The following is a 13,899-nucleotide window of genomic DNA, read 5'->3' as shown; positions in this document are numbered from 1 at the left end:
CATCTATATACATAAGAAATAAGAATACATATTTTATAGGAATAATATTTAAATATCATAGAAACATCTGTGCCTCAGATAAATACTACCTCCTATGATTTTAATTCTTAACTTTGCAATTGGCAACTTTAATGTACTTAAATATTTATCACTCATTTTTTAAAATTAAAAAAAATAAGTACAATAAGTCCCTGGGTTATAAACATCCAATTTATAGACAACTCTTTTTTTTTTATAGACAACTCTTACTTGTCCTTTAATTTCATGTAAATCGCTCCCACTTTGAAAAACCTTAACCAAATTATTGCAGTAAATTCTTCATCACAAATGCCTTCACTTGGTATCTGTGCTGGTTAAAAGCATTAAAAAATGTTTTTCTTCCACTAAGCTCACTGGCAGGGAGCCCTGTGCAGCGATCTGGAAGGTCAGCAGTTTGAAACCATCAGCTCTACTCTGGAGAAAGACAGGGCTTTCTACTCCCTTTCTGAGCCTGTAACTGTTACAGCCTCAGAAACCCAAGGACAATTCTACCCTGCCCTATAGGGTCACTGTGAGTTGGCATCGACTCAATGGCAGTGAATTTTGATTTTGTTTTTCTAAGCTCACTGTCATTCAGTGGATTCTAACTCATAGCAACTCTGAGGCTAAACCATATGCAGGTCTTCAACTTACTGAAAGACACACTAAGGAACAAATCTTCTTCATAACCTGAGGACTGTCTGTATCTAATGTGGTACCATAGAATAAATAAGTTACTGATGAGAGCCTATAGCCAAACTCTAAGCTAGACAGGTAGAAAAATAAACAGTTAAACAATTTGAAGACTGCCACTTCAAATTGAAAACAAAGCACACGTCATGATTCTGGAACATCAGAGGGAAATGGTCATGTGTGCCCATGTCATTTAGCTGGCTGGGTTTCAGGATCCTGGAGACCTAAGGAGTATGCACATCTTTTAATTTCATCAACTGCAAATCTGCTGACATTGAAAAGTTCAGCTTAATAGCATTAAGTGTGAATTATGTAACTCCACGGAGCCTAACCACGAAGCCTAATGCTATACATATCTTTGTTCACCAAATCCTTCATTGATATGTAGACGTGAGTTCATATCAGATTCCCGAGAGTTGATAATGCACAGGTTGGGGCTCAGCTAACAAGGAGTTGAATTGAATGGTACACACTAGTGTCTCAAGACAGATCCAAGTCCAGGAAAATAGACTAATGAGGAAATCAAGATGGAAAATTGCAATGAATAAGTGCAAAGCTGGAGAGCAAATATGTTGACAATGATGAGGACAGTGAATGTACAAATGTGCTTTACACAATTGATGTATGCATGGATTGTGATAAGAGTTGTATGAGCCCCTAATACAATGATTTTTAAAAATACATTAAATAAAATAAATGTTTAAATAAAAAAAAGAAAAAGTGCAGATCAAAGCAGAATTTAAGACTGTAGACAAGGACCAGGATCTGGAAAAGGCAGCATTGCGGTGTCCGTGGAAATCCGAGTCAAAGAGAACGAGAGGGGCGCGCGCTGGTGCTCTCTCCAGGCACGCTGTCTCCATGAATGAGCGGAGTCAGGGCAACAAAGTTGGACTTTAAGAAAAAATGCAATGCCCCCCACCCCCCCCCACCCCCCCGCGAGTTCCCCCCAATTGTTTATGAGAGAGTTGAGATGAAAAACTAAAATGGATCCATTGATCCCGGCAACCCTGGAAAGCGGAGGCACGGTTTCAAAGGCATCCTTTGGGCGCATTCACAAACGGGTCCCCTTGATCTTGTTGCTTTGGTCCGTGACGTTTAATTCAATGTGGTTGAAGGCAGGATTATCAGTTCCACCATCTTCCACAGGATGCGATTTATAGTTTAAGACGTGCTTCTTTTAAAAGAAAAGGTTAACGGGGTGATTAGAAAAGAGAAACTATGATCAGTCTGCCTTCAATCATCGTTACCACTGTTTTAAAAATTCTTGTTGGTAGAAATTACACCAGCTTTGGAGTTTTGGGGGTGGATGGGGGTGAGGTTGGCAGTAGCGTAAGGTTAGGCATTCAATTGCTAACCAAAAGGTTGGTGGCTTGAATCCACCAGTTAAGCTCTTGGAAGGTAGAACCTGGTTTTCTTCTCCATTCTACTCCCCTACAGATTTCCGCCTAGGAAACCCTTGAGCATTTCTGCTCTGTGTGATAGGATGGCTGGGAGTGAGCCCCAACGTGACCGCACAGAAACCAGTTTGCTGAGGGCGAGATATAAAGCAGATACAGATACAGATCATCAGAGAACAGGGTAGAGCCTTTCCTTATTCGCCACTGTCTAGAAGTTCTGAGATCTCACTCATGTGTGCTCTCTCCAAGTATTAAGACTCCGTCTTAGCAATTTATGGAAAAGAGAAACCAACTTACTTTCTTAAAATTTTTGAAATTGGACAGAAAGTCCTCTTTGGTTAGCAGGAATCTGGAGTCTATGTTTTGTTTTCTTCCTCCTGAAAAACAGACATGTTATTGACCTTGGTATAAAGACATCCACAACTACACAGCAACTTCTCTCGTACAGGCATTTAGCTTCTGCACACTCCCCCTGTGCACACAGAGAAAAGCTCTTCGAGAATTGAAGACAGAGCCCCGTCCCTCTCCCTCAGTGGGTCTCAGATCCTGCAAGCTTCCAACTGTGCTAGCTGTGAGTCTAATGTTGAACGATGTCAGTGAGACAGCTCCTAAACTTAAGCCAATTACCTCATCCAGCCCGATGCTGACAGGAAAGCGGGTTTAAACGTGTTCTCTTTACTCCACTAGGAAAATAGCAAACCATCTGCCTGTGCTTCAAACAATGGGGCTTCTGTTCCTCAATGAGCAGCGATGGCTAGCTACTTGTGTGTGAAAACTCGAGAAATGATGGGCCACCTGTCGAGTAAATTCTCTTAGTGACAAGCAGCATGCTGATGATCTTTTTCAGGCCTGTTCTCGACGGTTTTGCCTTCCTTACAAAACTTATCTTTGGGTTTGTGATTTTCTTTTTGATCAGACAGGAGGCTCTTAAAAGTATGTATCACAAAACATGGTCCTCGCACCACTTCTATTCAGATCTAGGAAGTGTAGTTCCAATCCTGGCCTCCGGTTGGACTGATCAAATTCGAGCTCTGTTTGAAGGCTGCTTAATTCTAATTGCTCCCAAGATTTCAAGATGATTCTTACACCTACAGGTGTGGCGGCCATGCTTTTCATGCAAAGACCATTCTTTAAGCATGGGTACGCACGATTTTCTGAAAGTGACATTAATTTTAAATTAATTCATCCAATATTATTGTCTACTAGATCTATATTTTGGCTTATTCCAAAGAAAAATGATCCAATGGAATGTGGAAATTATCCAACAATATCATAGGCAAGTAAAGTGTTACTGAAAATAATTTGAAATTTGTTATAGTATTACATCCATGGATAATTGATAGGAAGTCAAGCAGAAGAGGATGTGGAAAGAGGGCTAACACTGCTGATGTCAGACGGATCTTGGCTGAAAGCAGAAAGGCCCAGAAAGATGTTTATTTGTGCTTTGAGTACACAGAAACATTCAGCCATGTGTATTATAGCAAATTATGGTTACATTGCAAAGAATGGGCATTCTTAGTACATAGACCAAGAAGCATTTGTTCAAAAAGAACAAGGGACCACTGCATGTTAAAATCAGAGACGGTATGCAACAGAGTTATCTTTTCACCGTACTCATTCAATCTGTACACTGAGGATAGACGAGCGACCGAGTACATAGATATAAACCCAAGATCAGGATTGAAGGGAGCCTGTGACTGCAGATGACACCGCCCTCCCGACGTAAAGTGAAGGGAACTCGCAACACTTAGTGATGAAAATAAAACACTACATGCTTCAATGCGGGTCACACGCCACATAAGGAAAGCAAAGGCCTCCCCACTGGGACAAGAGACAACATCATGAGAAAAGATGGAAGTTGTTAAGGATTTCATTTTGCTTGGATCCACAATCAACATCCAGGGAAGCAGTCAAGGCATCAAACGGCATATTGCACAATCGAATCTGCTGTAGAAGACGTTTTGGACATGTAAAAATGTCACTTAGGGGACTAAAGCGTACCTAACCTAAGACTTAGTATTTCAATCGCTCCATCTGCACATGAAAGCTGACTAATGAAGGATGGCCACAGAAGAATCGGCGCATTTGAGTTATGGTGTTGGCGAAGAATATTGAATGCACCATTGTGATGGTGAGATTTGACGTCTACTTGATCCTGCATGAAAGGGTAGGAGTGGCGTGCAGCCTATCGATCAGTCAGTCTACCACTGCCTCCTTGGGAGTGTGGCCTTTTTATGAGACACTGGAAACTTCTCTCTCCCTGGCCCTTCACCTTCCTCTTCACAAGGAAACCGTGTCTGCCTCCATGAGACCCGGAGACCCAGAGAGCTAGCAGAGTCCTGCTATGTTTCCACTGACCTGGGAGCTCTCTGCTTCCTGCTTCATCTTTCTGTGTCATTGACCAGGAGCTATGTGTGTCTGAAGAGGGCTCGAGGTAGCATCAGACCCATGAACTTGAGTTGGACTGGAATGGGATGCTGTCTTGATATAAAATTATTTCTTCTTGCACATAGAGGAGTGTCACTGGTTTTGTTTCTCTAGACAACCCAGCCTAACACAGCCATCGACTCCCAGAAGAACAGACCAATCTTTCTTGGAGAAAGTAGAGCCAGAATGCTCCCTACTTGGGAGGCTGCTGGCACTTGGTCTGTCAGACTTTGGACATGTTGTCAGGAGGGACCCGTCCCTGGAGAAGGCCATCGTGCTTGGTACAGTCGAGAGGTGAAACAGAGGAAGACCTTCAATGAAATGGATTTACACTGTGGCTGCAAGGATGGGTTGACACCCAGCAGCAATTGTGAGAGGGGCGCAGGACCGGTGCTTCCCTATGCCATCCAGGCGGTGGCGATGCGTCCAAACTGACTTGAAGGCACCTAGCACCCCACGCTAGTCATTCTGGTGGGTCTAGAAATGAGGTTCCTAAAACAGTCACCGCACTCCTGGTCGGCATGTGGAAGTATTTGCACCTGTTTTACTAATGAGGAAAACTGATTCATGGTACATAAGGAATAGTTAGATGGAGCTGAAACTAAACCCTAGTCTATACGGCCTAGATGCTTAGGGGTATCTAGTACATTACAGTCTGTTTTAAGACATATTTGCCAAGGAGCATCAGGGGAGAACATTTTTAGGGTTTTCGAAAGGCTTGCTGTTAATCACATTCCTAAAATGAATGAGGTGTTTGGGAATCTATTACCTGATGCCTACAAACCTGGGTAGTTCATTAATTTTTAAAACAAAGGATATAATTATACATGGTTATCAAAATATCTAAGAGAAACAAAAGGTATTCAGAAAGGGTACGATTGAGACCCAGTTTTTTTAAATAGTAAAATGGACTAAATATGGGCCAAAGGACATAGAGTATAAGCAGATTGATTAAATGTATTCCAGAAGTGAATCAATGGATAACTTGTGGGAAATGTTTAAATCTGTCTTCAAATATATCAAAAGAGACCAAAGAGAAGCCCAATGTACCCATCATTCCCTTATGAGAAAAAGCACAGTCCTTTAAAAAATGCTTTAAACCAACTTTTGTGAAGTAACATGCTTCATAAGTGGACGTGTGTAGGTCACAGAGCTTTGAACCGTGGTGCTAGCCAGATGCAGGAATCACTGGTGGGGGATTCCATGGAATGGCAAAGGGCTGGTCGCTAAACCAAATGAAGACTTCAGATGCATTTGTACCAAGTGTACCTAGTTTTTAAATACTTGACAAAAAGTTAAGTGGCGCTGCCTTCCCCAGTGTGGTTGCTGTGGATGTTGTGTGTGAATGACATTAGGGAGTCCATGCTTTTCGTCAACTCCGCCACCACCAAAGTTTGACCCTAGCCTGAGCCACCATGATGTCTCACCTGGCTTCCTGCAATAGCTTCCTCCCTGCCCTGTTCCCTACAGATTAGTCTCAAAACTGGATCAGAGTGCTCCTCTGAGAATTAGTGGAGAACAACATTTTTAAAGGTCCCGTGTAGTAGACCTAAAATGTAGAGAGATAGAAAAAAAGGAGAGAAAAGAAAATTAGAGAAACTATCCCAAGAGCCCATGTGACTTGCAGGCATTTCCAGAAACAGAAAATCTAGGACATGGCAGCACATAAAATACGCACCCCCCCCCCCCTTAGGACCAAAGGGTGTGGGACTTCAGAATGGAAAAAGCTATTAAGCACCAAGCACAAGCCAGTCACGGTGGAAAGAGGTCACACGCCAAGGGTCAAGCACCAGCCTGCCGTTGGCATTCTCCACAGTGACATAGCCAGTGGTAAGAAATTAGAGATCCTCTCTCCTAAACAGAGACGTCTCTTTCAACCGAGGATCCCCTGCTTCAAATAATTCCCGCTCAAGCGTGCTGTTCTTGTGTGCCGTCAAGTCGATGTGAACTCGTAACGGCCTGAGAGGCCAGAGTCGAACCACAGGGGGTTCAAGGCAGTAATCTTTACCAGAGTAGATCGCCAAGTCTCTTGATTCCCTGTGGAGGCATTGGTGGGCTCAAACTGCCAACCTCTCAGGTAGCAGGTGGACAGTTATCCATTGTGCCCCCAGGGTTCCTTTGATCAGCATAGACTTTTAAAATTTTGGTCAAACATGAAATTTCAAGAAAACCCTTGTCTATCTTTTCTTGAGAATTTTCTGTAGCATATGTTTCATGCCATGAAGGCAAATTTTAAACAAATAAACAAGCTCAGTGCCATCCGTCAATTCTGACTCCCGGCAACTTTATAGGACAGGGGAGAGCGGCCCCGGTGAGCTCCTGAGTCTGTGCCTCTTTATGAGGGGAAAAAGTGTCCTCTTTCTCCCAAGGAGCATCAGCTGATGCTTTGGGATTGCTGACCTGGTGGCTAGCAGCCGCCTGTGTAAGCACTAGACCACGGGGCCTTCTTCATTAAGGCAGTATCCAAGAATAAGGAGTACTAGCAGAGGCAGCCCAGAATCCAGGACAGGAGGGAAGTAGAGAGAATTCACAGAATGAGGGCAAACTGTCCCATAGAAACAGCTCCATAGCAACCCCAGAGAGCAATTTGTACTATTTTTATCATCAGTTGGATAAAAAGAAAAAAAATTCTAGTGAGACGATGACCATTTGAAAATTACCCTTACACTATGTTTAGAAGTAAAGCTCACAGTATGTTTAGCCAGAGATCATTATACATAAAAATTTGCATTACTTTTCCTTATATAACTCATTTTAACTTACAAAAACTCAAGAGTAGGGCAATGGCGAAATCATGGCATAGGATCGGTACAGAGATATGAGTCAAATGCCCAGCATTGTACCCACCTGTTGGCTTTATGAAATTTTTCCAAGCATCTTTTAAAAATCTTACAACAACCTTGTAATAAGGCAGACTAATTGTTATTGTTTTCATCTTATAGATAAAACACTACATTCCTAAAAGCTATATAAATGGCCAAATTCATGGCAGATTTTCCATGAAGGATATAATTAAACTGGCTGTTAACAGAACTACAATAAATAGCACAAATTGTTACAAAGTATAGTACAAACTGAGATAATGAGGCAATTACAATAATACAAATGTGTAGGTATTTACCTGTTATTAAACTAATAATGGTCCCCACGAATATGGTTACCAAAGTCCCAAGGGTACTGAAGTAGAGATATGATAAGGAATACCAGTTATCCATCAATGGAGTCCTAAGAGAGAGCAAAGACACAATTATAACATCTCATCTAATGCTACTAGCAACTCGTGACAAAGTTAAGATACACCATTTAACAATGTTTAAAGTGTCACTATCTTGTGTCCCTGGATTATCTTAGTGGGTCAAGGAAGCATTGAAGCCTAGAGACAAGACTGAGAGCAGCACAAGATGACAGGCAGGCAGAGGGGTTCTTCCTGCACTTGGGACGAGTTTCTGTTGTGCTCGAAGGGTAGTGAGATCAGAGGCATCGCTGCAGAAAACAGCATCGATGCGAAGACTGTCCAAGCACTTGACACCCATCTTCTAGATAACTTTACAATGCCAGCTCAAGAATATGTCAAGTTCATGACGCTTTTACTTCACACATTATGGCACCGTGTGAAAATGATAGGTGCGCGTTCCTTGCTTTCACTGACGAAAAGTGGTCTCTGATGTTCTCAAATCCAGTTTCTCCCACTTTCCTCTTGCTACACTCAGCAGAGCAAGATCCCACAGGGGAGGCTCTCAAATATGAAACTATTAGTTCCGACTTGTTAAATGATGTCTCGCCACGAATGACGGAGACTGACATTTATGGAAATGACTCCGTGGCACCTCCCTGCAAGTGGCACCCAAGGAATGGGCCATACCTACCTGCCTTAGACACACCTAGAATGATGCGCATGGTGGGATGTGTGATCTAACCAGTTTTTGTTTTGCTTTAAGTTGGCGCTGGGCTCTCACTTTCATGAAAGGTCACTAAGAGTGGCTTGATTTAGACTGACAATGTTTGAAGGCATCAAATTGCTCAAGACAATGAAATTCTGAGAGGCCATGAACACAGAGAAGGGAAACACATGGGTTAAATCTGATTTCTGCTTGGGGTAGTGACAATGTTTTGGGGAAAAAAGAGAGTGCTGTAACATGGGTAGTGTAACTCTGCCAGTGTCATTAATGCCACAGAATTGCCCAAGTAAGCTTAGATACATGGAAGTTTGTGTTACACGATTGTGGTATTTTACCACAATTCTGTAGGCATCCAGAGTGCTCTATCTTCGGTGTAATTTTTCTAAAATGACATTATAATACTTAAGTCAATACCTTACAGGGTTGTGTACTTGGAAAGCACTAGTAGAAAAAGGCATCTCAGTGGTGGTCAACAACTCCGTCGCATTGTGTGTGATGTTACAGCCGTAGGTTTCGAGGCTTAATGGCAAAGTTCTCTCAGGAAGCGGTGGGTAGAGTTGAGCTCCAATCCCAACCCACAAAGAAATGGCAAAGCCAGCCATCAGCCCAACAAGGGCTCCCTGCAAAACAAGAGTGTTTTTAAAAGAAAATAATAGTCTATTTTGAGATGCAATTTCACATTGAAAGGTTAAGCTCAACATGGTCCAAGCCATATTTACCAACTTGCCCCTACACTACTACCCTTTCCAAGATCCCTCTCTGCATCATGTTATGGCATTCGAGGCACCTAGGGGCTTCTCAGGCCAGAGCCCTGGAGACTCTGTAACCACATGCCCTTTTTCATCTATTCATCCAGCCAATTATCAACTTCTGTCTGTTTTGCATTTCAAGCATCTTATACTTCCATTTCTTCCACTGTTTCCAGGGCCAGCAATATGTCTGGCCTCTTTGTCTCTTCACACATTAGTAATTAAAACAGCCTTGTAGTTGACTCCAGACTAATTATTCTCTCAATTTGTATTTAATCTGTGAACATATATGTCATGCCATCCTATCAATAAAATATGAAAAAAGAAAGTCCACGTAGAATTTCTCTCTATGGAAGACTGCAATTGGGCTATTCATCAATAAAGGGAAAAAATAGCACATTTTCCAAATGGCTCCCATAATCCACACAACGAAAGCACCAGTCCTTCTACAGAGGGAGATGGTGACAGGAGAAGGTGGCGAGCCATCCTCTCCATACACGTTTGACGTTCTAATCTTAGAAGACTCAGGTCCCCACCTTTTCATCAGCAATCTAGGGGTTCTTCCAGGCCTTGAATAATGTAAGCCCTATTCTCTAGAGTTAGGAAATTCCTTCCTCCAAGGTGAAATTCCCTCCCTTCGTTTAAGAACAATGACCAGAGAGGGCAACCTGAGCCCCAGACTCTAGATGAGAAAGAACCGAAAGATGAAATCGTGTTTTTGTAGTTAGGTGCCATCGAGCCAGCTCCAAACCACAGAGACCTTTATGCCACACAGAGTAAAACACTGCCTAGTCCTGCGCCTTCACAGCTGTTCCTATGCTTGAGCCCATTGTTGTAAATTCATAGGACAGGAAAAAAAATGACGTGCTGATGGGGGAGCGAGAAGGCTGCTGACCAGATGGGAGGAGTCAGATTTCAGGGTCAGGAAGGTCTGTAACCTCCAGCATGAAGGTGAGATCATGAAATCAGAACATTCATCTTAGATGCCCAGCAATTACCCCCAAACCCAAACCCAAACGCACGGCCAGGAAGTCATGGCCAGCTCAGAGTGAGCCTAAAGGACAGGATGGAACTGGTGCTGTGCGTTTCTGAGGCTGTAACTGTACAGGGGTCGAAAGACCTGTCTTTCTCCCATGGAGGAGCTGGAGTTTCAAACTGCAGGCCTTGGGGATCACAGCCCAACGATGCCGCCTGGGCTCTCACACTGAACACAGGCATAGGCATATACCAGCTGCACAATACTTTTGAGTAATCTCAGGCTACGTTGGCAGCATGGTCAGCTGGTGCTGTGCTCAGCTCTGCACATAGCTGGACAGAGAACATAGACGCCTGGTGGCACAGTGGTGAAGTACTCAGCTGCCAATCAAACGGGTGAGTATTTGAGCACACCTATAGCTCGTAGGAGTCCTCGGGACTCCGTGGGAGAAAGAGGGGGCGTTCTTCTCCTGTAAACAGGTACAGTCTTGGAAACTCACTGGGGCACTTCTACCCTGCCCTAGAGGGTCGCTATGAGTTAGCATCAACTCGATGGCAGTGTTTGTCTTTGAGTTTTGTACCACTCTGTAGGAGAGTGGTGTACTAGTTTGCTTCCATAAAGATTTACAGCCTTGGAAACACTCTGAACAAGTCTGTTCCATCCAAAAGAGTCGCTCTGAGACGGCAGTTTGGGGGATCGGAGATCCGTGGAACCATAAACCCTACCAGGGCAGAAATCGTCAGTGCTTACTAGTCTGATGACAGTGTTCAGCATATCATTTTTTTCTCCCTTCTTTTCTTTCCTTCTTTCTTTCTTTCTTTCTTTCTTTCTTTCTTTCTTTCTGTAGCATTTACATGTTGGGCTGCTAACTGCAAGGTCCACTGTTCAAAACCACCAGGTACTCCTGGAAAGAGTTACAGTTGGCCTCAACTCAATGGCAGTGAGTTTAGTTTGTGAGTTTGTTATGACACGTAAGCTACCCATAGTGCCCCCCCAAAGATCGAAAATAAAACCAAATATGATTATCATCATCATGAGCTATCTCTATTAAACTTTTGTCAGCAAGTTAAACCATCTTTCTCCCTACAGGTAAGCTTTCTGCAAACTAGTCTAACTCCTGGTAGCTCTTCAGACAGGGATTGTGGGAGGAACTGGTGATATAACTACATCAGCAAGCTAAGAGGTCAACCTTGCGGTGGTGGGGGGGGGAGAGCGTTAATCTTGGGTATCCTGTGACAAACCCACAAATAGATGCTGAAATTAAACTCTAAATGGTCTATCTTTTTGCCTATGTAAAATCTCACCTGAGGAAGTTCCCAACTGGAAATAGGCAGCAGTGTTCACCTGTGTTATGTTTCAGATAACTGTGTGGTCACAATACGGCTCACTCGGGAGGGAACAATAAATACACACCCCAGGCCAAGGGAGATGAGGAAGACTTCCAAATGCAGAGTTATACATGTAAAAGGAGTTGTTTGCAACTACTCAGACATCCCGAGCTCTTAGAAAACCCCACTCACTGCCCTCCAGTCGATGCAATTCACAGCAACCCTCTAGAGCAGGGCAGAAGTGCTCCCTGCGAGTTTCCAAGATGGAAGCTGAACAGGAGTCAATGCTTCATCTCGCTCCCCTGGAATGGCTGCTGGTTTCAAAGTGCTGGCCTTGCAGTTAGCAGCCAGTGTGTAGTAGCCACGCGCCACCAGGGCTTCTGGCCGAGAGGACTGGAAAGAAGCAAAGCCCTGAGCAATCTGAACAAATGAAGAAATGGTGGCCTCTGGTGGACAGATGGGCATTTCTAATGGACATTTCAAATAAATTTTGTCGGTGTTTAATGATTCGCATTTAAGACACTCACAAACCAGAATCCTTAAATGCTGTCCAGGCAGTTGCATTTAGTACTAAGAACAGGACCCAGGGACAGTGTAAGACATGAAAAAAAATAATTTATAAATTATCAAGGGTTTGGGAGGGAGGGGGAAAACGAGGTGCTGACACCAAGGGCTCAAGTAGAAAGCAAATGTTTGGAGAATGATGATGGCAACAAATGTACAAATATGCTCGACACAATGGATGGATGGATGGATTGTAATATGAATTGTATGAGCCTCCAATAAAATAATTTAAAAATAAAAAACTGTTAACCTTTAAAAAAAGAAAGAATGGGATCCAAAAGTCTTTAATTCTAGTATACTAACCTCTGCTTTAAATGTTCTGAAAACCAAACTCCCTGCTAAGTCAGTGCTGGCTCACAGTGAGTTTCCAAGACCATAACTGTTTACAGGAGTAGAAAGCCCACTCAATCTGAGGAACTGCTAGTGGTTTCAAACTGCCAACCATGAGGATCACAGCCCAACATGTAACCACTACACCACCAGCGCTCCTTCAGGGGGCTAGAATTTCAGAAGACAAAATGGTGCCAGAAGGTGCTGGAAAGGAGGAATGGTGCACACAGATGAGCAAGATGCAAAGAAAGCAGCAGCTGCAACAGGCAACAACCCACAGGGAAAACCAGCGAGCGGATGTCCTGCAGGTGTCTCCATGTCACTGCCTCTGAGTTTGCAAACAGGAACCCTGGAGGCTAAGGGCGCCCGGCACTGCACTGCTCACTCGAGATCAGCCCTTCGCACCTGCCGCTGGCAGGTCCTCAAGAAACACAGGAGGCTGTCTGCTCCTGTGTAGATGGAACGTCTCCGAAGGCCAATGGCACAATTCTCCCCTGCCCTGTGGGGTCGCTACGATTTAGCATTGACGCGATGGCAGTGAGGTTGGTTTGGCTTTTTTTTAATTTGACAGTTCTAAGACCTTCTGAGGAAAATGGAATACTGAACATAATAAGGTTCCATGGTGTTCCATGTCTGACCAGAACAATCATGCATACATCACACACGTTCCCTGAACTGTATCTCAGCGCAGCACTGAAGCAGAGGCCTTTCTGCTGGCTTGCAGAGAAAGCGTTCTAATGTCATTTGCTCCAAACATTTTGTACTTCTGCACAGCACAGACAGATGTACCTGTAGGGACAGAAACCCCAATTCTGATCCCTCCTTTTGGGCTAGAGTCATATTAGGGGAGCTGTTGTATGAAGTATCTGGGGTGAAAACTTTCTAGATAAATCTATTGCTTTACTTTTCTGTCCCCTGACTCAGCTCCATTGTCTTCAGTCTCTTATGTTAGAGCCTGTCGATCTCTTTCTTTAAATTCTAGCAATTAGGGTTTAAAGGAAGAAGCTAAATGCAACCCCCTCAAAAGTTGCTACTTTAATTGTATTATGAGTATTTTAAATCCCATGATATATCTTTGTCAGTTTCCATTTACCTTCGTGCCCACCAGATCCCAGTGTCCAGCACTTGCACACCCAGCAAAGGAAGTGAGTAAGTTACAGTAGCATCCAGAAAAGCCACTAGTGACGAAGCTCAAAAAATCTGTAACTTTAAAATGGAGAAGAGCAAAAATGCAGAGCTGCTACTACAGCTGGGAACGTACACTTTACGGATATATTTATTCTTATACTTACGATTGAGTTGGCGACAGGAACCAAAATGCCCAAAGAAAACAATCCCAGAAGTGGTCCACCAACCATACCAAAGATGCTGAGTGCGGCCTGCACGGATAATAAGAATTTAGAGATGAGCGATCTTAAATCCAAAGTTAAAGTATTTCAAAGTAATTTCATCAAGTGGGGGGTTGTAAATCTCCAGTTCCTCCTGGAAGTCATGGCAGCTTTGTCATTGGCCAAGGGG

General features: G+C 43.4%; 1 protein-coding gene across 1 annotated transcript in view; it reads right to left on the bottom strand.

Annotated features, from left to right (window-relative positions):
- Positions 1 to 1,762: 1,762 nt before the first annotated feature.
- Positions 1,763 to 13,899, bottom strand: part of SLC5A8 (solute carrier family 5 member 8) — a 47,412-nt gene continuing 35,275 nt past the window's right edge. Inside the window, exons 11-15 of the mRNA XM_075552715.1 lie at positions 13,674 to 13,760; positions 8,849 to 9,054; positions 7,657 to 7,760; positions 2,406 to 2,485; positions 1,763 to 1,885 (exon numbers count right to left, since the gene is read on the bottom strand). Of these exons, the coding sequence (XP_075408830.1) occupies positions 1,763 to 1,885; positions 2,406 to 2,485; positions 7,657 to 7,760; positions 8,849 to 9,054; positions 13,674 to 13,760 (600 nt within the window). The remainder of the gene's footprint in view (positions 1,886 to 2,405; positions 2,486 to 7,656; positions 7,761 to 8,848; positions 9,055 to 13,673; positions 13,761 to 13,899) is intronic.

The sequence above is a fragment of the Tenrec ecaudatus genome, chromosome 6 (assembly GCF_050624435.1).
Source record: "Tenrec ecaudatus isolate mTenEca1 chromosome 6, mTenEca1.hap1, whole genome shotgun sequence".
NCBI lineage: Eukaryota > Metazoa > Chordata > Mammalia > Afrosoricida > Tenrecidae > Tenrec > Tenrec ecaudatus.
The sequence above is the reverse complement of the archived record's forward strand: the minus strand, read 5'-3'. Positions and strand labels throughout refer to the sequence as shown.